This window comes from Bombus vancouverensis, chromosome 14 (genome assembly GCF_051014615.1).
Source record: "Bombus vancouverensis nearcticus chromosome 14, iyBomVanc1_principal, whole genome shotgun sequence".
In the NCBI taxonomy this organism is placed as follows: domain Eukaryota; kingdom Metazoa; phylum Arthropoda; class Insecta; order Hymenoptera; family Apidae; genus Bombus; species Bombus vancouverensis.
In genome coordinates, this window is record NC_134924.1 from 1,231,138 (window position 1) to 1,255,778 (window position 24,641).

At 33.9% G+C, this 24,641-nt stretch overlaps 1 protein-coding gene and 1 long non-coding RNA gene across 6 annotated transcripts in view; one reads left to right on the forward strand and one right to left on the reverse strand.

Moving 5' to 3' along the window:
* Window positions 1-1,635, forward strand: part of LOC117158218 (uncharacterized) — a 5,427-nt gene extending 3,792 nt beyond the window's left edge. For 3 of the 4 annotated variants that reach the window (XR_013060001.1, XR_004464373.2, XR_013059999.1), the window contains 2 exons: window positions 22-112; window positions 241-1,635. This is a non-coding gene — a long non-coding RNA (uncharacterized LOC117158218). The remainder of the gene's footprint in view (window positions 1-21; window positions 113-240) is intronic. The other variant, XR_013060000.1, reaches the window with a different exon arrangement.
* On the reverse strand, window positions 1,329-13,816 carry LOC117158212 (uncharacterized). Of its 2 annotated transcripts, XM_033336873.2 has the most exons (5): window positions 13,698-13,816; window positions 12,627-13,077; window positions 10,892-11,193; window positions 8,338-8,593; window positions 1,329-5,375 (listed from the first exon to the last, which is right to left on the reverse strand). In XM_033336873.2, the coding sequence occupies exons 2-5, from the start codon at window positions 12,885-12,887 to the stop codon at window positions 3,000-3,002; spliced, it is 3,195 nt and encodes a 1,064-aa protein (XP_033192764.1). In that variant the 5' UTR covers window positions 12,888-13,077; window positions 13,698-13,816; the 3' UTR covers window positions 1,329-2,999. The 2 variants fall into 2 exon arrangements, with proteins under 2 accessions (XP_033192764.1, XP_076480155.1); XM_076624040.1 differs by lacking the exon at window positions 13,698-13,816 and having other exon boundaries at window positions 12,627-13,311.
* Window positions 13,817-24,641: the final 10,825 nt, after the last annotated feature.

Here is a 24,641-nt window from a genome sequence, read left to right on the forward strand (position 1 = left end):
TTTGACGATAATGTGTTACAGATGTTTATGGGTAAAATGAATGTTATAGGACGCAAATTTGTTGTTAACAACTGGACAATATAGTAACGTATATTCTTTTCATCAGTTTCATGTAAATTTGCAATTTGTGATTTTGTTTTTTATTTGGATATTTCGGTATTTACAAAGAACGATAAAATGTTTTTTCATAAAAATATATCAGTGCCTCTCATTTTGATAAATGTTCTTTTATTTGTACAGAACTTCCAGTATGTATTATAGAGCGATATTAATCTATAACTTAAAATCAAGCATACAAGAATGAATCAAGATTTTCATTCGTTTGTTCCTCCATGATTTATACAAATGGAAGACATTTCATAGAACGAATCGTCGGTAAGGAACTAAAACTATGAAATCTGTTTTTACTACTGTACGTATAATTAAAAAATTGATTGTACATCGTTTGCAGTCGTTAACACAGTGAAGCGTTAGCGTTTACTTTTAGAGATTTCTTTGCATTGTATTAAAAGGAAAATTTTAATTCAGACATCCGCGAGACAGGTAGTAAATCATATTTTACAACTTTCCATATAATATGATGTGAAATTTGTTGAGAATGTAATAAATTCAGCTATACAGGACACTTAAAAATATGCCGATGAGCATAAGATGCAAATAGAACTCGTAGAAACGAAATACGAAGAATTTATGAATCATAAAATCATGTTTTTTAATAGAATTATTAGTATGTTCCTATCTATTTTACAAATATATATTACTCAAAACAATTAGAGCATTGCGTTTTTATAATATCTTTAGTCATATTTTTATCGAATGTCTAATGTATATGCTATTGAATTTTTGTTCTAAAAAACAAGTATCATTAAATAGTAAAGTCATTTCACGAGGCAATTCCTTAATTGTTTTGAGTTATTATAAGCTACTGAAAATGGTGAACATTTATCCAAAATATGTAATTTTCAAAATTCACTTCTGTCAACGATCTCTTCCAAGTTTTCTAGGATGTGCTCATGAAGTTAAACTCATACTGTTAAATTGGTTTCCATTTGCGAAATATCTTTACTATTACACACATCTGTATTATTCATTGAACTGAAAAATAGGGTGTTTCTATATGATCGATAGTATGTATAGGTAATATTTGTGCGCACATATACTTAAGCGAGCGCAGGGGAGAATCTGTTTTAAAAAATATCCCAGATGTATGACAAAAATAACTTTGTCTCACGAAGAATCTTCTTGTGAACTTATATGTATATAAAAGTAGTTTCGATATTTCATTGGCATTGTGAATAGTTGAGAGGACGATCTAAGTCCCGAAATAGTTTTCTTCTTTTCTTTTTTTGAAATCCGAACTAGTGAAGCGACTTTTTATGGCGACACGATATAAAAATTAGATTTCGATAGAGATACTCATAGATCAATTCAAATGTCAGACCATCAGATTATGTGATTAACACCAGACATTATAAAAAAACTGAATCGATTATGTAGATGATGTCTTATTGTATAATTACAAGCTACTAAGTCGAGGGCTGACGACATCCATATTAGAGTTCGTATATTGAAAATTTTTGGTCCTTACGTTTTCTCTACTGTACAATACTCTTAAATAAATTACATTGGATCTAAGATGATTCTTGCTTTCTGCTTTATCTTTTCTCGCGTAAACAGCGAAACAACGATTTTTTCACGTTACTTTCTCTTTACTAAAACGCTAAACTATCTACATTCTCTGAGCATTCTTACAGAGGATCATTTTATCGTGTATTTGCCTCTAAATTGCCGATAATCAGGTTGCTTAGAATTTTGTGAGGATCGGAACAAGGTTGATTTAAATTTCATATAATACATAACGGTACGTTTCATCATCTTAAACTGTTAGTCATGTGTGTTAAATTAATTAAAATTGGATATGATTAAGTAACTAGTCGAAAGAGAAAATGGAAGTATGAAGTGGAACTTAAATATGGTATAAGTGAGACAGATCTTATTGGCTGTGCAAAAACAAACGTTATCCATCGATATTTCGCCAGAAAAACTTTTGTTCGCTTGCAAATTTTTAATCAGGTACATACATAAACGGTAATTGTAGTTCACTGTCTTCGTTTACTTGTTCTAGGAAAAAGGAAAGGTTTGTAAATCTTGCGCAATCCGCTTGGCACAGTATTTTGGGTAACGTTTGAACAACGCTGAAATATGTTTAAGTATTGGCCAAGTCAACCGCCATTAGCGAGGCAAAATCTGATAAATATAATCAATATGACGTACGTTTTAAAGGGTATCTATAAATACAAATCGAACCGTCGTTGCTTTTCCAATAGCGATCTCGCTTTATCAGTAGATGATTAATTTAATCAATTATACATTATTCGTCAATGTTCCTCCTTTGACATTTTGCGCTTTGAATTTTTTTATTTATATTAACATAAGTATGTCAATGTGAATCGTGTAATATATTACAAATTTATATAACGAATTTAATCCTAAGACTCCTTAGATTAAAGTCAGATAAAATTATTCGGAGCAGTTTCTCAATAAATTAATAAGTTTTCGTTTCCTTAAAGCATTCTGTCCAAACGATTATTGTAACTATTCTTAGGAGTTGAAGGATTAATTATCGTCAAACATTTATAGAATTTCCTCTCTCATGTGATCGTTCTATGATCTCGCTAAAGACACGTCGTACTATCACAGTCCAACTTGAAATGTTCGATTCCATTATTTCACGATAACCTACGTTTCAGTACGTCTCGTTAGAATAAGATAGACAGAATAATTTCTCCATGCAGGCATCAGACTATTATAAAAATACAGACGTGTAATCGTATCATTATACAACATGGTATGTATACCGTAAAAATTCCAATTCGACGAGCAGAACATCGCGATCGAAAAACAATTCTAAGTAAAGCTTCCTCGTTTTATTTCATCATGTTTGTCTGAATGAACGATTAATTCTATTCACCAACTGCTTCGAAGCATCCACAATAAATCTATACTCTGACACCGACACCACTGTCACCTTTTATTTCCGAAACGAGCTCGATGGTAGGAGTGCAGATTTCTGTAGGTGTCGGTGAGGCGAGTGGGGCCAAATGTGAATTCTTAATAGACATATCCTTTAGGATATAGTCTACTCCTGGTTTGACGCGCAATCTATTTCGATGTAAAGATGGCTCTAATCTCAAAATCGCACACGATTTCGTCGATAGACAACCGTTTCGAAACATAGACTCCGTGGACTTGCTTTGCAGATCGTTCTCGATCGCTGACTTTTTCAAATTGATCGTCGATCTGGAATTATAAGGAGACAGATTATGTTCAGAATCAAGCGTGAATTCTTCATTTTCTTCGAACGATGTGAAGATTTCTGAATCAGGTACGGATGGAGCGCTAAAGAACGACTCGCGTAACGACGATGTCAACGCGTCCGGGCACATAAATGGATCGAGGGACGTCAGATCGTTGAGATCGCTGCCACTGTTACAGACTTGAAAATTGTTCACCGAGTAGGACGAAGGGAACGCTTGATGTTCAGTGACTACGTTGGACAGGATCTCTTGGCTTCTCGACGACTCTGACCACTTTGAGTCCGAGGGTCTTCTCGAGCTGAATCTCGTCGAATCGTGCTCAACGAAGATAGGGTCTGGTAATCTCCCTTCTCGACACCTTTCTGAGTTTTTCAACAAGGCTTCGAATAGATCGATGGGTTCTATTGGTGCTATTTGACCCGACAATACCATATTATTTGAGGAACTATCATGACTAGATTTGTTATTGATTGATTCGCGGTCTTCGCTATAATCTTCAATATTCAACAAGACGGATGGTATCACAGGATCTGAGTGTCTAACTGGACTCCTCCTATTACCCATCGGAGATTTTAAGCAATCGATACTAATGGAAGGCTTCGACGTTTCAGAGTTCTTCGTGTCTTCTTCTTGTAGAGGAGCAAGAGGAAGTGGATCTATGGGACTCGGTGGTTCCGAGTGTATTGTCGGTACTGCCAGACTCTCCATGACTCTATAAGGCTCTAACAATCTTACGTGCGTCATCGGTTCGATGGTATTGATCGATTCGGAATGTTTCAGTATTTCCATGTTTCTTCGCATTTGTAATACTTTGAAAGCTGGATCTGTTCTGGGCTCCAAGTACCTCGGAGTATTATCCACATGAACAAGATTGGCTAATTTGTTAGAAGTAATTGTTATGTGCTTCGGAGACGTCTTCTGCCTTGGACTATCCAACAAACTCGACCTCGTACTATCCGGGGTGGACGGCGGCGTATAATTGTTCTGAAGTCTGAGGTTTAGATTCGGACTGTTTCGATCGAAGGGACTATTAATCTTCAACCGCGGTCGTGGATAAATTTGAAGACGCTTCTGATTCTCCAATTGTCGAGATAGCATAACGTGTTTAGCCAATCCACCCTCGTACTTATTATTGTGATCCAAATTCTGTACAGAGTATCTATGAGCTTCGGTGGTGTTCCCACCGGTTGGAAGTCGAAGATTCACCTCTGAAGAGATTGCAGTCGCCGATTTGATATTAGGATCAGACATCGAACAAAGATTCGAATTTCTTCTTTTGCAATTGATAGGACTCAAACCGTTATGGAAATCTTTTGTGTGCACTATGGGACTGTTAGCGCTTAGCACGGGATCCGACATAGTATTCATTTGCAATACTTTGCGATTCAACGTTACGTCGCTCTTTAAATTCTGATAGGAGATGAACTTCGGTTCCGACGCCTTCGAAAAATTCTTACTAGCGAGCCTCTTGTGATTCAATCTTCTCAGGTGTCTAATTTTATTGAACGTTGGATCCAGAAGATATTTCAGATTTTTGATCTTGTCGATATTGTGATTCGAGTCGATCATGTGATTCCGATCGATGATGTACTTTAGATCAAGCATTTTCGTGAGATCGTGGATATTCTCCTCGACGATGTCTGCTTGTCTACTCTCAGAAGACGTATGATCCATGTTCCTTTCTGGTGAGATGTCTGTGTGCTTTCCTGACACTTCCAGGCCTCGCCTGCTTGTGTACAAAGTGTTGTTTTGTTTTGTAGCGAAACAATCTTCCACAGGATGCCTTCTATCATCGTTGCTGTTGTTCACCTCGGCTAATTCCATATTCGTATTGGAACCACGTCTCATTGGCGAGCAACCGTAACGGCTGGGTGTCACTCCGAGGAAAGCAGCCAGCTTCTTGGTAATCTTAACCACTGCAACCCTCATTTCGCCGTGATGGAAAGCGTAAATCCACGGATTCACGCCACTGTGCGCCATAATGGGCAGTCCAAGCCATACGACCGCCCATTCGGTAAGAATGTTGGTACCGCAAAAAATATCCAGCAGCATGCAGGTCTGTAAAGCAAATTTACCTTATGTTAAGAAGGTAATTTCGGCCTGCTTCGGTCTTTGTTGCTTGATCTTATGGGAGGGTTCTGATTTATGTCGTGTGAAACGTTCAACGAGGAAATGAGAAGCGATTAGAGCAGTTTATGCTAAAGTTTCTTTCAATTGATTTTGTTTATAATTTATACGATAAATTTTCTCCAATATTTCTCAAATTTAAGATGATGTATAATATAAGAGAGGAGAATATATTGAAGAAAAATGTAAGATTAAAAAACATTGGCTAAACTTCAGAAAATTTTGTCATTATCTTCATAGATATATGTTTCTCCCGTTCACTTGATCTATATGGATGGCGTTAATCTATTTATAACATTCAAAGGTTGAATAATACGCTTGAGCTACATCGTTATAAATATGACCATGTAATACGTGAACTAAAATGGGAATTATTTGTCTTGATCTTTGTTAATGAAAGTTAGTAGATTGTGTATGAAACTAAAATCCATATGTATTTGAATTTTGGTGAATTTTATCTTTACATGGGATTTGAAGAAGTCATATAGGACATTATTAGTATGTCGTTCCATATACATGATTGAAAAAAGACGCATAATTTTTTCCGATGACAAAGCCTTTATTTAGCCTGATTCTACTTTGATGTCGTTGTTTACAAATATTCAGTTGGAATTTAATAATATGATTTCATTCTTATGACAAAATACTAATAACACTACTAATGTGTTACGTATCTACTAATGTCGAGGATCTAAAAAATTCTGTAAAAATTATCACATTACTTCTGTATTAATAGTTATTAAATCATTAACAATTATTTTTGTATTATATGACTGTATTGGTCATTTTGACTTTAAGATCAAATACATATAAATTTTTACCGATAAAGATCTTTTTTATTGATATATATTTTAACAAATAAGTTGTAGTTGGCAGTTCTTTGAAAAGTTTTAAACTCTTTTTATTGAGGTGAGGATATATAAAAAATTTTCCTATATTTGTAAACGTTTTGTAGCTTTTTATAAATGAACGACGCTTCTACCACTGGAGTGACAAACTGAACGATAAAATAAAAATTCGTAAAATTGTCTTGGACAAAGTTTATTCGATTAATTTATCGAGACGAATTTTCACAGAACTAAGAGGAAAAATCGCTAAAATCGCTTGTATTTGTTAGTTTTGTCATCCAATGAAATTGTTTATAATTGTTGTCCTCCTAGGAGCTGTTCTTTTAACGATAAAAAAAATGGTGGGCTATTATTTAGAATACTTCTCCAAAAGTTTTCCTCGAGCTCAACTTCTTTTTCTTCACAGTTAGAAGACGCCCATTTCTGCTGCTTCTTCGTTACCACAATTTCGGAGGTTGTGTCGTTTTTCAACCCTCTCCTTCGTGAAACTTTTCCTCGTGAAATGGAGATTGACGGGTTACGGAAACCTCATTACCACGTCGATTCACGCAACATCAATCGATTGCCAATGACCCAAGGACGGAATTTACTATCAGCTAACTTTATTTTATTTTTGTTTTTATATATAAAAAAGTGAAATATCAATTACTTAATTAAATTACAATTTACACACATAGAATGAAATATTTTATTTGAAACAATAATTTTGTTTTCAGCCTAGGAGTGAACATTCTTTTTCTGTTATAATCTGGGTCGAGCCAAGTTACAGTTTGAGTATTGGTCTTCGGATGCGGTAAAATTGCAAACAAACTGTGCCTCAAAGGTTTCATTTTGCAATTATAAAACAAAAAATTTGGTTTGCAAGTTGGTGGATCGTGCACAGATGCAAATTTATTTCAGAGATTATATTTAACGTTAGAAAATATAACGAGTATCTTTAGTATATTTGTTTTGTTATTAACATTATTGTTCTGTTTATTAACTTATGATTTATTATGTAGCAAAATCAGCCTAGCTCATGTTAGGTTCATGTTACGCTAAGTTGTCACGTCGTTTGCATCTTATTATATTAGTTAAAAACTGGTGATCTCATTTCGAAACTTTTTCTCTTTCATATTTGGCTTCGTAGAGTGCTTATTAAATTTTTTACATCATTCGCGTTATACGTATTTTCCTGGGCTATGGTTTACAAGTAATACTGTATTGCAACCTTTACGGCAAGTAAACTACCCATTATGTGTTTTAATTGGAAATTAACGTTTTTTTTTCTCAAGTAATTAAAACCCGGTAACTAATAAGGGTGTAATGAAGGCAAACAAAAATAGCCAGCATAAAGTTACGCAACTAGGCAAATGCTGCATTCTAAACAAAATTTTCAATTAATTTTAAATTTCAGCTTCAAATATAACTTCCTCGAGATACATACATCTTATAAATATAAAGCCATAATTGTACCATACACTAATCGTAACTATGGAATTTTCAATTCTTATGCAGGTACAAAGTGCAAAAAGATACAAAACCTGATTAGGAGATTACACAAAATCTGATTGAAAGAATGCAAAATCGAATGGTTAAACTACTGTTTTTATCAACATAGGGGATATATACTAATTTTAATTTTGCTTGAGATACAATCAAAGGACAAAATTGGACTGGGAAACATTCGATGTAATTTTATATATTTGCAATAATTTAAAAATGTCTAAATACTTATAAATATGGTGTAACGCGCAGTGTAGAAATATAAAATACAAAGAAGCATAGTCTAAGGAGAAGTACGTATTTAACATGCACACCATGACGTTCTTAAATTTTACATCAGTGTTACGTTACGAGTATGCATGCCAGGCAAAGTAGAAATAATGTTGCGTAACTCCGATGTGCAAGTAGTATGAGAGTAATAATAGCGAAACAACGCACGTTGGCGTTGCGCGTCGAAAGGAATGCTAATTTATAAGAATTTACGCGCATAGGGTGGTTCGATTATAAATGGAGATCTATCTGGTGACCGTGTGCGGTCGCATAGGAGACCATCTACTCACTTGAAAGGGAAGCCAGAAGATGAGAAACGCGCCGACCGTGACTGCTAGTGTTTGACCGTAGCGCGGTAATGCTAGGGTCTGCGTCTGGTGCCTGAACGATAGTTCTACCGTGTAAATCGCACGTGCGTGTGCACGTGCCACCAGATACACGTACATGTAGCAACCGAGGAGAACGAGAGCACTGGGTGCCCATACTGCCACTACCAGGAACACCCTTACGGGTGGGAGGACCGCTGCACCGAACCTGCAGTTGCCACTGTGACAGAAAGCAAATTAATTTCACTCGTTAGTTCAGCGATCGTGTTATATAATTGCGTCGATTCGAATATCGTTTGATTCGATGCTGCACGCGCCTGTTAATTTCCGTTACACGTGTGCCAGGTGCTTCGTCAAGGTTAAGGCCTGTTTGTCAATTCCACGAAATTTTTTTGGAAAGTGCTTTGTGATTAATTTCAATGATTTGCTTTGTTGCTTTGCAATTTTAGGTTGTTTATTAAAGATTCGAAGAAATGTGGATTATTCAAAGTACTGATACAGCTATCCTGTTTAATATACAGTGGTGTCTTAATGATTGATTTTATCTACTTGGTATTTTGATTTTCAATGCTATGAATAGTTTTAAGAAATCATAAATTACTTAATATAAATTCGAGAAAAATGTGGATTATTTGAAGTGTTGATACTGTTGTATTTTAAGATAGTAGTGTGCTGATGATTGAGTTTAACCATTTAGTATAGATCGTTCTGGAATTCTATGATTTAAGAGTTTAGGTCGATGATCGCTATTTCTTTAAGACGTTTGTTTATTCAACTATTAGATCGGAAGATAATTCTTTCTTCGACTACGTTTCATAATTATTTACCTTTACTTGAAAAAATTAACGGGGTTATGTAAACTTTGTGGATGTAATCTATCGTTTGATGTTTAATGGATACAAGGAGATTAGATTGCGTTTATTATAGTAACGCAAACACGACACGTGGCGCGGTTAAAATAACATTACTCTATATTGGTTGGATAACCATGCAATTCATGCTTCAATCCGTGACTTTTACTGTAAATCATGCATATGTTTCCTGCATATTGCATCGTAATCCTATTATGGCATGGTTGTAATTCAGGGACCAATTGTCGATCCCAATAAGGCATTGCGTAAAAAAAGGAGAGTGATAAATCTTAATTTAACTGATAATTTATTATATTACAGAATTGATTATGTGCATATATTTAATTCGTGTACATTTCATTTTTATATTCGAAAGAATCTTTCTATTCTATTTTATATTACAGTAGAGCTACAAAATTGTAACACGTAAAATGAAGACAGAATAGAAAATCATAGCACGCATGCATCCCTAATGAACTTTACATTTTGTTACGTTTCGACGAAGTATGTAAAAAAAAGAAGTAGAAAATTAACTACGTTTGTTTATAGGAACAGAAATTGGCCTTGCTATTTTTTTGCACTGTCGGTGCAAAATGTGAAAAAAGCGCAGGCTCGATTGGAACACATGATTGTATTTCCTAGTTTTATACTACTGTTCGTTCGACCCGTCGGTTGTTTGAGGAACGTGACTAGTGAGCAATCTGATTTTAGCAATTTTCGAAATGTTTGTTCAATAGGATTCAACTGCTGTGCAGAATTAGCAAAAGTTCCTACCGCGTGCATTTTAATTTATAACAATACTTATAGGAAATTCTGATTCTCGGAAGAATTAGTTAAGTTAGTTACATAAAATAAAAGAAATTTAGTTACAAACCTCGCGTTTTTATTTAATTAAACTTATTTTACGCGCTTTCAGAGTGAGATTTTTGTTGACAAAAAATAACTATTAAGACATTAAAATTTTTCAAAATTGTTGTACCAATTTTTCATCGTTTTTAATTCAATTATTCAGTAATTTGTATTCTAAAAATTTCTCATCACCTTTAACTCACATTTATTTATTCACTGACCTTTATACTTTCACTCTTCGAATGAACATATTCTTTATGTTATAAACAATGCAATTTACAATCTCTTCCAACATGAGAAAATCCTATAACATTTGAATTTAATTAACAAACGCGAATTCAAAATGGTAAGAGATATACATGTCAGAAATGAAGATTTTCAATAAAAACAATAAATCTATTTGTTTTCTTCACCAGGTGTATAATCTACCATTTGAACGATATTGATTTTCAGCGTTCATCATCTTTACAGAATTACTTAAAGAATAAATTAATGTTTATAATTATTAATTATTGTAATTATTATAAATTAATGTTAATAACATTTATTTCCATTATTTAAATTTATTGTATTTATTTCTATATTAGGCTTTCATCTTGATAAACATAATTTAATTAGCTCATATACAGACCTACAGATAGACCTACATGCTCAAATAACTTATTCTATCACTTACAACATTTTTCATCGTGAATTTCCACATGGAATTTATATCCGTTTGACCATTTCTACTAAAAAATGTTTTTGCTATTTACATTGTTTACTATATCGGCTCATTAATGAAACTAAAACTAAAAGAAGATTGCAGCGGCTCTCACCTGTGTGGTTGAGTTTCTCCTGGTATCTTGGCGTAGATCAAAGGCGAGAGGCCGACAATGATCGCGTAGATCCAGAACACGGCGATGTACTTCTCGATGCTGCTGTGAGTGATGATGTTCTTGTACCTGAGGGGCTGTGCAAGCGACGTCAACCGGTCCACAGCGATTGCCACAGTCACCAACACGCTCACGCTGCACAGTGCAATCACGATGCAGTATGGTACGATGCACAACGTGGAAACGCCATTTTCCGGCAGCCCAGATAACTCTAGATGCATCCCAAAGGGCATGAACACACCGACCTGCGTGCAAGTAATATCCGATTTGCATATGCTGGATGATTAGAGGCGAGAATCATCTCTATGACCTCTTCGGAACTTACTCTATAAACAACAGACATTGGGCAAAATGAAAGTTTTATAATAAACGTACGTATGTTTCAAAGCGTTCCTTAACGTTTACGCTTGCAGTTCGTGTAGAACGTAAAATTAAACTGAGTTCAAAGCCATTTTCAGTAGTAATATTGCGAACATTCTCTAAAGAGGAATTATTCAGAGAGGGTGAGTTGCTGTATGTTGGGGTATTATAACGGAGTGTGCTTTAGGTCATTAGCAGCAGGTGACAACGTATACGTGGTCTGCTTCTAGGTTGAACTGTTCAAAACAAACTATTTCGATGTAGGATCAGATTGTAAGATCTCGTTCGTTTCGATATAGTCTATGATTAAGTATAAGAAAAAATGCCGTATCGATAAAGGTTTATTATGTTGAGCCAGAGTGACTTGAATTTTTTTATGAACCATCCATAATAACGTTTAATTATCACGATTTATGTTTATGTTGTCTGTGTTTGATTTATTATATCATATAAATTATTTGTATTTATGGTATACATAAAATATAAAGGAGTTTGATTGATTAATTTTGAGTAGTCCTGTATACTAAAAGTGAAACGTGTCAACATCAATCGCGGCGGAAGGACTATCGTACGAATTGCAGCGGGGATAGAATCCTCGCCTCGTCCCGTTTTCTGATTGATTAGCTGACTAATTAAAATATCCCGTTAGACGATCAATCTCGAGAAACAATGGGGCACTTCAATGTTGATATCTCCTTTGAAATGGATTCTAATAAAAGCTCAGCATTGACGATATTGACCTATAATTCTTTACATTCTATTTTTAACTTGATTATTTATTTAAGTCATTTAATTTAATTAATTTATTATTGAATAACATTATTTTATCGACAATATTTGAGTACTACAGGCGAAGAACATGATAAGTCAAATTTCCTGTTTTTTGTCAAAATTCAGTATGTCGTCAATAAATTCTACATCGAAGCTACTTTCTTATTTAATTTGGGGATTAGATGTGCTTTTTTGTTACCATTCTGAACACTAAAAAAGTACCAATAATATTAATTGTATAAATTAATCTCTCTTAAGACATTGTGAATTTATCACCTATTTTCAAAAGAATTAGTATTTTTTTCAGCCAATAAGTGACATAAAAGTAAAGAAAACTGTGATCGTCAACTACGTCATATTAAAATTCTTCTGTTTACTTACAGGGTGATATTAAAATTAAAAACTAAAGAAAAATATACCTGTCATGTTTCTTCTCCTATGATTTCTATTTACTAGAGAAAGAAGGATAAAAAACTGGACTAATTCAACACATCGATGTCGATCGCGTCTCAATGGTTGCCATAGTTAAAATTACTTGATGGCTTACCCCAAAGTCGCTGACGGCCAAAGAGACTAGTAGGTAATTGGATGCAGTCCGTAACCTTTTGTACCTATAGAAGGCGGCCAGGATAATGGAGTTCCCGACGACGGTGATTGGTGATAAAATGTAGACTATCGACATCGCCAAAACCACCGAAACGGGATTGACGTCCAGCCGTGTATCGATCTTGGTAACCGTCGGTATAAGAGCGGTCGTCAATTCCTCGGAAACGGTGGACGGCAACGGGTCCGTGGCGGGCGTTGACATCGTAATTTAGAAGCTTTCCGCGCGTTTCCCTTCGGCTCTGCGTCTTCAAGTGAGATTCCGCTCGTAAACGTGTCCTTCGTAGGACGACATGACGCAATCACCAGATCACGTCGATGAAAATTTCGTGAAAATCTTTAATTGCCCGATAATAACCTTGTACTTCTGGCGTATCGTTCGATGCGGAAGTCTTCTAAAAATTTTATCGAATATTATTTTATCGAAGAGTTCTTTTCTATCCCGAGGGTCATTGACATTTAAATTCAGAATACTATCGGCGCAAAGAGTCAGGACATTTTTTAATTTCTAACAACATGTAACCTAATGATCAGACTGTGGTTATTTTTGCACCTTCAAATTTTCTGTGAGTGCATAAAAATTAATAGTTTGCTAATGGCAAAGTTATTCATGTTTCGCTTCCACATACTAACTTGTTAGTATGTTATTATGTTATCTATAAATCTAGGTTTGTAATTAAAAGTCTAAAATTCGTAATTTAAAAAGACAGTTGTAATTAAAGACTAAAACGAAGAGGAAGAAATTCTTCTATTTGAGCCACATTGAAACCAAACTGGTCAACTATCTATCTATCTTTTTCAGGAGTTAAACACTAATTACGTATTCTAGAAGTAAGATAATAAATGTTTCAGAAAGTGATGTTGATAGGTTTGGTTAAGCTTCTAAATGGGTTACCTATCTTCGCTATAAAAAAGTCCTCCCAAAAACTCTCATTTCTATATTATAAACGTGACATTTTACACTTAGAAGTTGTTTCGTTCTCGAGATAAAAGAGTAACGATCAATTTTACTAACCTTTTGTGCTTTTACAGGAATCGTCCGGAGCCATGGTAAAAGTTTGACATCCGCCACTAAAGGAGAAACGTCGTTATTTCAAATCGTGTGATTTAGGGTCCTGGCGATAAATTCCTCGTGAAATCAGCATCGATTTGGGACTACGTTTCGCATCGGAAATGGAGGCCGGAAATCGCTCGATTTGGGTAATGTACAACCTTGGCCCGTTTTCTTTTCACACCGTTTGGCCTCGACTTTTACGACTTGCGCAACATCACCTTTGCCTCGAACTTCCTGAAGACAAACATCCGCATTCTGTCACACAATTACCTTATATTATCAAATGTTTTTTTTACGGTTCGTAAAACGTCGTTCGCTTGGTAAGTATCTGATACGTACGGTTACGTGCAACAATTATAGATACAGTACGTATATTTATCGTGCTTTTAAAACACGTTACATATATGAAAGGATTACTTCGTAGAATGTTTTGTAGCCGCTGTATAATATCATGCGTAATGACTAGTCTGCGGATGTTTATGTATATTTGGAAAATTCAAGAATGCAGAAACCTACAGAATGTATAGAATATACAAAAGTATATAAAATATTCAAAGTAGAGGACTTATTATAATATTGTATTTGGTATATGGACTAAATTTTTATCTAGGTTCAATTTCTTTAGTTATGTTTATACAAACATAAAAATGCATAAACATCCGTAGTCTACTATTGGCTGTTGAAGAATGAGAAAACGATAATAAAATTGAGAAAGAAAAAAGTAATTTCCGTATTCCTCCAATACTTGATTATAGTAAAATGTGTAACACAAAACTCGTAGAAATAGATGTAAACAGCAATGTTCATTGTATTCGAAGAATAAAATTGGCTTGTTGGGTACATTAAATCGAGCTTGGAAGAAGCTCTAGCAAATACGAACAGCATCGATCTATCGGAAAATTCTTTTATTTGATTCTCGGTTCTTTAACGTTGCAGATAACTTGGAAACTTTTATCCGCTCACGTTTTGCATATTCGTTGGATGTTTTATCAATTGATTATATTTTATATCTCGGTCCTCGGATAATCGTAATAAATGTGTAGTCCTCTAGAATCATTGAGTTCAAAACATGAAAACCGTGATTTTTCACCTCGTTGAAAGGAAATACGCGATTCTGAATAAATTGTTTTCGACGAATAAAATTATCGTTACACTAACCTAAATTTCATCATTTGGTCTCGATGGACAAATGGACGGAAGCACTTTCACAGCTCTGATATTTTCGCACATGTACACTATTGATTGCTTATAAGTAGTGTTATTAAATATTAAATTGCATTTCTTATAAATATCCGGATACTCTCATTGATTTGAAAGAAAAGAAATGGTTGTGTGTCAGTTCGCTTAGAATGATTAAATTAATTAAAATAATAATGAGTAAAAGTTATTATTTATAATATTTTTTATAAAAAAGTGACAAACTATAAATTGAAATTACTTATTGAAGAACTTAAATATTATTATCCCAATAATTATCGCAGTCTTTCTGTCTATCTGAAAGAAGTTTCTTTGTCTGACATAGAACATACCACTCTTAGAAATTAAATTATCCGGGCGTAGAAAGCTTTCAAAAATATCAAAATAGTTCTACAATTTTTAAATATGATTTTATAATATTTTATTTCAGATGCAAATTATATTATTTTCTAAAGCTTAATTTTTTTATCACATTGTAATATTCTGCCATACATAGCTGTAGCAATAATAAATAATAAAATCAATACAAGTTCTTTCATCCGTAATTTTCTAATTAAATTACACCGTATCGAACGTGAGAGAGTATCTACATTCTTTTTATAAAAGTTAAATAGAGGTTCCATGCTATTGTTAACTCATACGATTCATTATTGTGACAATATACATTGTTTATTTATCAAACCGATATACACTGTTCTTTAAAAATCATCAGTGTATTAAATTCCAATATCCGTCGACTTTTGAAGTCCTTGGAACAATTATATGCGATAGCATACATACATATACAAATGACAATTGTTTTAGCCAGCTTTTGAACATTAAACGTACTCTATTGAGTTATAATCATACTATTGCTTAAAAATTATAAGTGTCTTGAATTTAAATTCAAATTAATTATTCATTTGATTATTCAAATTATTATTATTAAATTAAATATTCAAACAATATCCACCAACTATCCTTCACTGAGCAGTAGTGTACATATACAGACGAAAAACATATTTAGTCAGTACCTGAACATGAAGCATACACTGTTAGGTGCGGATGATACGAATGGAACAAATCCTGTCCAGCGTTAAAGAAAGTCAAACCTCATGTATACGGGCCGGAATAGATTATATTCGACAGCACGTTTTCCATTATCTGAAATTTGAAATTCGGATATGGATGGTGTTAACGCTTTCAGAGACAAATGACCAGCGACGGGTTAACCGCACGAACCTCGAGCGAGAGAAGAACTATTTGAACTCATCAAAATCACCGTATAAGAGCGATTCAACGCGTTTCTCCTCGTGCACAGCCATTTCTTTCCCTGCGTCCGCGACGATGGAAACGTTTAATGAATTCGGTCGAGCGAAATCGAATTTCCAGATGGGGCTGTTGTCCATTACTGGCATTTTCTCGGCGCTAGGACATTGTAATTATGTCGAGTATGATGTTCTTGGATGCTTTAACGCGATTTTACGGTTATAGCGTGTTATTTAATTGATCGAGTACTCGCTTGGGAATATAATGCGTCAAGAGATCGCTGATTCCGCAATCGCCATGCCTATGCACGATGTAATGATAAATGAAACGTAAATGAATTATGGGTGTGAATTTCAGAGACAGATGGTATTTAGGAAAATCAATAGAGCAGAGTTAGAAATCTTTGAAAGTTTATAGTGGTTAAAAGGCTAAATTACTTTTTCGAGTTCTATATTACATTTACAACTGACCTTATACAATCAATCGATAAATATGATCAATACGAGAGTTAGATTAATTTTAATTTCTGTAAATATAAATGTAACATAATTCATATCTAAAGTACGTGTCGTAATATTTAATAGATAAAACGAATATCTATTAGATTTTATTTTTTTAACCCTTTCATATCTGAAATTCTTCTAATGATACTATGTTCATAAAATTATCAATTCATCAAAATTTCATTCAAAAATTCATCATCACATACGAATTTGCACAAATATCCGCAGTCTAATAATTAAATCGATGGTAAATGACAATTATACTTAAATTTTGACTGTAAAATCCATTTCATTATAACGCTTTTCATTACATTTTATTTTAATCGAGTCATTAATTCATTTTATCCTATAATTCTGATATGTATTATGTAATATTGTCATGCTAAATATGTTTAGTAAATAATAAAAAAAAAAAAAATGTAATAATCGGTACAACTTTTGCGGGATTTGTAGGTCATGAATACATATTTATCAAAACTAACTCTACTTCGTAAATTGTCGGTAGTTGGTTATTCGTTTCGGTTCTAGCTCAATTTCAACCCTTCTCTAGCTCGACCACTTGCAATTTAAAGCCTTTCACTTTGATGTTTAGTCGAGAAGTTGAAATTACTTTTCCAGAACTTGTTAAGCCAACATTGACGTTCTTTAATATTCAACATGTTTCTGTAAACTCTGCTTATTCCCTAACAGGACATCTTCTTTTGTTTGTTTAATAGCGTAACTATTATTTTAAAATAGGACAATTGAATGAACAATGTATAAAAAAATATTGTATTGACCATTGTATAAAAAAATATTAGTTATATCTATACTTATTTATTCAAAACGTCAATTGTCTCGAAATTCGTGAAAAAATTCCCCCAAACGCAACCTAATATAACTTTTTCTGATATAGATACCATACATATAACGAATCATCTGGAGATGATAAGGGTAGTACACGAACGACAGGTTACTCGTCTACTTCGATCGCATGTACCGTGTTTTCTCTCCTGGTTTTCTAAATTATTTTTTCATGGCAGCTTCAGTGGGCGTTACATAGAAGGTTCGAGGTCGTTTAATCATTGGAACAACTCTTCGTCGAACAAGATGGATTTTGATGCTCGGATCGTTTGCTTATCAATCTTGCATGAGAATGGCAAATTTCATAAAACGAAGAATCGATTGAACTCCTTTGGTTTCCACCTTAAAGATTCTGGATTTTTAATTCATTTTAATGAAACTATTAATGAAACTATCCTTCTAAGGAAATGTAATTGATCATATCCTTAGCACTTTAAATACACTTCGAACAGGGTAAGTAACATAATCTTACGCAAAGATATTTCGAGTCAGGCTATTTTGGAAGATTATTGTTGTTACTGCATAATTGTAATCGTTTTATTCGATGTTAATTGTTAATTAGGTATTAATACTAGCATTAGTACCAAAGAGAAATTAAACTGAAAGATATATGGAAAACCCAGATTTTGTCAAAATACTTTACAAAATATTATTCAGATAGTAAAAAATGTACCGTGATAGATATATAAAATTCCCATGAAAAATTATGAATTAGTTATTTCAATCACTCTGAAAGTTGTAATAAAGTGTATATGATGATAAAAGAATAATCGTCACGTTGATGCTGTATATATAGCTATATGCTACTTCAGATAAATATTTTACCAAGTATGGCTGACAACAATAAAGAATGATTCACTAATTTTTACGATGCTATCAGCACTGTACTACCAGTACTAGATCTATAACAACTACAATTTCGGTTTTTTCCTCCTATCTTCATTCTTTTTTTTTCAATTTTTGAGGTAATTTTGACGCATTCAATAATTACTCGATACAGAAATGAATGATATTTTAATGCATAAATCTTGCGGATCGGCTTGTTGCAGTAAATTTTCAATTAAAATGATATATCATTATCAGATTCATTTTACTAAAATAATTGACAATAAGAAATAAATTTCTATTACTTATAACCTGATACTATTCCAGACTAAAATACTTATTCTCCACTCACTAGTTATTCCTCGACATATATAATACAAGCTCTTTGAAATTCTTCAATAATTGTGAAACCAAATATATCTCTCTTATCACTTAAAGTATTCAGGTTTCAGCTTATTATGCAATACTTTTAAAGCTCGTGCGAATACATATTATATAAAGTATAAATTCACAGGAGGAAGAGATATCATCGTTATAAATACTCACTTACAAAGGAAAACCAATTCTGAAAAAACTAACAATTTCCGGGAAAATCCATTATACCGTAGCGTCGTGTAGACTGATATCTTTGAGACTGATGACTTTTTAATATCGTCCTAACGTCACGACTATCCTTCATAAGAATATCAAAGGAAATCTACGCTTCGGCGGCCACGTTAATGCGTTCTGTCACGTCGTTCGGTTTTGTAGCTTTCTCTCATCTACGATGAGAGAATTTGATATTTTTTGGTGTCATATCAACGACGCGTTTCCTCTTTCTACTTCGTAAAAGACGCGCAAATTTTTGTCCATCTTATAGAGCTCTATTCGCGTTCCATGACACGAAAATCTCAATGATAGAGATTGTTTTTGCGTTTCTTCCGTTTTCGTTGGTCAGTACGATGGACGTAGCCGATTATTCAATCGAGCGGACTATGCAACTTGAGCATAAATAAAGCTGATGCTTTTTTCATTGAGGACAGGTTTTTATTAGTCAGAACTTCATTTAAAGTGGAAAATTTCTGTCAGTCACGATACTAAGGAATAAATATTATATATAAAATATATTTTATATAAAATATTGTATATAAAATAAAGGGGATCAGTTTCTTTAAGAGCCCTAATATCCGAAGACATTGTGTGTATTATATAAAACATTTTGAAATTTCATTAGCACTGTTATAAAATACGATTACCGTGAGTCCTATGGTATAATTTGAAACCAATATGAAAATGTATGTGGAAGTTGCAAAACATTTACTGCAGACATATATTTAGGTTTAAACATACCTGTACCATAAAACATCTGTTTTAAACATATAATAAGAGTTAAAAATGAGAGTAATAGAACAGTCTAGATATTATAAATTGCTTCATCATCGCGTATTTTCTTGCCCATTGTCATCGCAATTTTCGTCCTTTTTTCAGCCTAATCGCCTTTTATGCGTTACTGAAGCGTCGGCCGGATGCAATCATCGGAATCAAAAACGAATTTCTTCGCTGAGAATGACTAATAGTACAAGAGAATTGGTGTGGAATTCGTTTTCTCTTATCTGAATTTTTGATTCACAGCGAAGAAATCGTTTCGATTTCCGATATAACTGACTCTTGATGGAGAACGTTCGATAATCAACTTTGTGATTGAACATCCAATTCAGTCACTAGCTGATCCTAACGACGATCGTTTTCTTTTTCTCTCCTTTTTATTGCCAGCGCCTTTTCCTCCTTTACGGCGTGGTTACAGCCCGGAGAATTCTGAAAACGAAATTACAGCAAAGCGTTGCAGAGGAGCATTATATCGATTACGTTTATTCCCCTCGAATTTCGACTCTGTTATATATTAAACGCAGAAATTAATTTTTCGTTGAAAGTTATGTAATATCGTAGAATATCTTTGATTGGAGATCGGCTGAAATTAGAAAACACCGTGTACGCCGTCTTTTTGTGGTTTGTTTACATCCAAGAGCGCCTAGTAACAGTGACGCGAGAAAAGATAAGCAGCGTCAAAACAGAAGTACGGTTTCATATTTCAAGGAGAGGCAATCGAGAGGCCAGAGTATGTGAGCCGAAAAGTGTGTGTGTGTGTGTGTGCAGGACCGAGCAGGAATGCATTGGCGAGGGTCAGAGTTGATCGAGACGTCGAAGCATAGAGTCGTTAGAATTGAGTTGTGAGTGTTGTCGAGTGTTAGAGTTGCTAGTGAGAGAGAGAGAGAGAGTTACCAAATAGTTGTCAAGTTTACATGGTAAAAAATATTTAGTATGGTAGTTACTAATACACGTATACACAGGTATCAATCTTAAAATTTTTCTCAATATATCTTTTTGTAACTACATTATATCCGGCATTTTTGGCATAACGAAGTGGAAAATGTAAGGTAAGAAGTAAAAAAACACAGTCCTTTTCATGTGAAAAATGTATTTTTTAATAAATATAAAAGTTTTAAAAGTTTAATTATGTATTGAATACACTTTAAAAAGCATGAGACAATATATATATATATAATTCAATATTATACTGTTTACAATAAAATCTTTTTTCATATCTGCGTTTCATATTGATTATTTGATAATTAACTGAAAATACTGACGTTGAATTTCTCTTTCGAAATTATTATTATTATTTTATTAATATGTATAACGAGAAATATATAAAATTCAAGGTGCAGATGTATCATCATAAAATGTTATATGTGTCGGTGTAAAAGTATATAAATTATTGTTTACGTTTACCAATTAATTAAAATTTATTTTAAATTTATATTATATTAATAAAATCTATTACATAGATTCTTTACATACATAGTTTCTTTACATAGAAACCCATCGTAAGCAGAATTTATATGGTTCTCTTTAGCCTTCTCTTTCTCTTTATCAAATAAATGTGTCGGACGATCAATTATCTCTCGGTGATTCCATTATGAGTCTCCAAGTTTGCTTCAGCGATAACTTCGTCCTAATTTCCAGAAGTATCGTTCATCGCTACGACTCTTTCGTATCTTCGAGCAATAATTCGCGCAGCGTGCAAGTTATTCATTTTGTAATCAAAAGCAAAGAAACCTTACCTTCACAGTGTATAAATACCCAGAGGTATTCTCCGAAAACTGCATCCTTACGTTCTTGCATTATTAGCTCACAGTTGACATCACTGATATTGGCGTTCGCGTTAGAAATTCAAATTCTCTTCTATCTTCTCTGTTATTTGTAGTGAAACCGTGTATTGAGATATACATTTTCATTGTAACGATTTTGTATTTTCGTTTTCTCGAATTCCACAAGTATTATTCGTAATTAAATTCATTAAGGGAAATTTGTATTATTTTCGTTTATAAACGAGGCTACCGTCGATCATCTCGTCCTCTAAATCCGGTCGTTCGAATTAATTTTCTCTGTATTTCCATTGCAGCTGTCGTTATTCTAAAGTTTAAAGGGAAGCATACAATTTCAATTACAAAGGTCCGAAGTATCGGTTTGGACTGAAACGAGCCCATGAAAACAGCACGTCTATTAAATTTCAAGAGAAACGACTGACATGTAACCGGGACTCGATTAACCGATGAAAGCAATTCCGCTTTGTGTTAGGGGGTACGAATCGGTGAAATGGCAGCGTCGTATGGCGATATTGCACAATTACGTAAACGTAGCTATGATGTAAGTTCGTGGTGGTGCATATTATACATGTAATTTATCCTGAAATGTGAATACGAGATGAATCAGATATACATCGAAGATGTCACTGATCGAAAATTTGTACGCCTAAGTCTACGAATGAATTGTATTCTGACGAATGTTGTTCTGACGAACATAACAGAGCAATCAAACACATAACAGAGCAAAATAATGTATATGGCATGTTAGGAAACATGTGTGAGTTAATTTATTAAGTTGTACCATTATTAGTGTATTTCTAATGTCAAATTAAATTTTTTCTAACTTGAAAAATAAATTTCAAACGACACTTTTGTATATACAAAAGCAGTATGAGATCTCTCATTGTCATAATGTCTAGAATCACATATTATAAATACCGCTCATTTTCTTTTTTAATGCTCTGTACAGATCCTTGTCCGTGTGGTGGCAATATGTGTTTTGATGAATTATCGCTGTGAAGTGAAATGACATGTCGCGAGACTTAAAACAAATGCATCCTTACAAAACTAGATATATTGCAAATCATCAACAAAATTATAATAAATGTGGTCGGTGGAAATAAAATAAACGAGGAAAAATAAATTTCTTTGATGTATGAAAATAGATAAGTATTCGTGAAATTTAAAAGAGAAGATGTGTCACAGTTAAAACAGTTACAATTTGTGCACGAGATAACGACGGACCCGATGACTTTAAATTTAATAAAAGCAAGGAATTCAGTGTAGTAATTTATATGAACCAAACACGCCAATTAGGAGTGAAATAAGCTGAAATTCATTTGAGAGTCGAACAAGCTCTGAAGGTTGTTTAATTTTGTACCAACGAGTGAGATTTATTCGTAAATGAACAGCGGCGAACGAAAACGTACCGTATTCGGTTAATTCAATATCGCGCGAATCGAATGCGCTTGCGGAGGTTGTAATTATTATTGAATCGCGATGCCGTCAAGACTTTAGGAAATATTCGCTTCCTAGATATTTTTATCGGTATCCAATTTTAGTCGGTACGTACAATTCTTTTATATGAAACTGTGGTTAATTGTATCTGTACAGTGTTTTACTAAAAATTACATATTTCATATTTAAATATGCTAATTTTATTTTCGAATTTCTGTATCCTAATCTTGCTTGTATTTCAATTAAAAAAGAACTTGAAGTTTCAAGAAAAATCTGAATTAAAACTTCAATTAAAATTGAAATGAAAAGTCGCGTGTCTCATTAACAATTCTTCCATATTTGTATCTTTAAGAAATTGTTTACGATAGAAAAACGCGATTGAATCGGAGCTGATCTGAAAAACGTAGCAGTCTTGCATCACTCTTTACTATCTTTTATGAATTTGTAATTGTTATATTGATGATTGCGATTTAAATCGCATCAGCCTTGATGGCGTTTGATGTGTGCTGATGAAGAACCACTCTCATTTGAGGGAGAGAAGACACTGCATGTGGTTAATTATTTAATAGAACTATTTACAGAATATTTGGAGTAATCCAGTAATCTTGCCTAATGTTGCGCGTAACTATTCTGTGTAAACTATCTTGCGCAAGTGTTCTAACAGTTCGATTTACGGGTGATCCTAATTTACCAAAGTTCAACCGTTCAAGTCGTTCTGACTGCTTCGAATGTTCGATAGGGTCTAAAGACGAAGAGGCGATAAAAATGCGCTCTAGCTTTGACTCCCCTCTTCTACAGCCAATTTTAGGAGGCTGAGAGTCGGGAGCAAGCGATGTTGTATTTGCTGGACGGCGTTGGTAATGTTAAGGAATTTTCACGGTTCCGTTTGCTCGTAGTCACCGAGCACCGTTACATGTACATTTGGAACAGGAAAAATCGTTGCCCACGAGAACTGAGTTACTGCAAACGCACGTGAACTGCAAGTACTCGGAAACCCGATGGCCAAAGATCGCCAGTCTAGTACACAATAAAAAATCTTAACGGTAACTTTGCCGACTTTTACCTACAGGTCATGCTTGCCGTAATAGTAATAAATATGCATTAATTGTTCGGACATAACAATGCAATCCTTGCTTGTCTAATATAAACAAATAAGTTAGTAAAATCATTACTAAATGTATCGTTGTAAATTTATAAAATTTCTCTGAAGCGTTATGAATTGGTCATCTATTGATATTTTCAACGTTAAGCAATAAATGCAGAACCATATTGGTATTTCGATAACATGAGTAAAATTAAACAGAAAGTTCGATCCGCTAAATTTAGATATTCTTGTACGTACACGTGTGCACAATACCAAAATAGAGGATCGTACCTATATCCGGCGCGTATGATTCCATCTTCTGTTTCATTTATGGCTGACATGCATATTCAGTTTCAGTTTTAACATATCCCTAATCAACTTGTCCTTGCAGCGGGAATATATAGCTGAGGAATTTGCAATTCATTTTATGCAAGTACCAATTATCTTCCTCTTTTCAATGCGATGATCGGATGACGCTCATAACGTGTTCGAAACAAATTATATTAAGTACGTTAATAGTTCTGTCTCCCGTTTACCATTATACTAATATGAAATTACACAGGTATTTCTTTTGCCGGGAGAATACACGGAAATTCGACGAGCCTACGAATGCATTCACAAT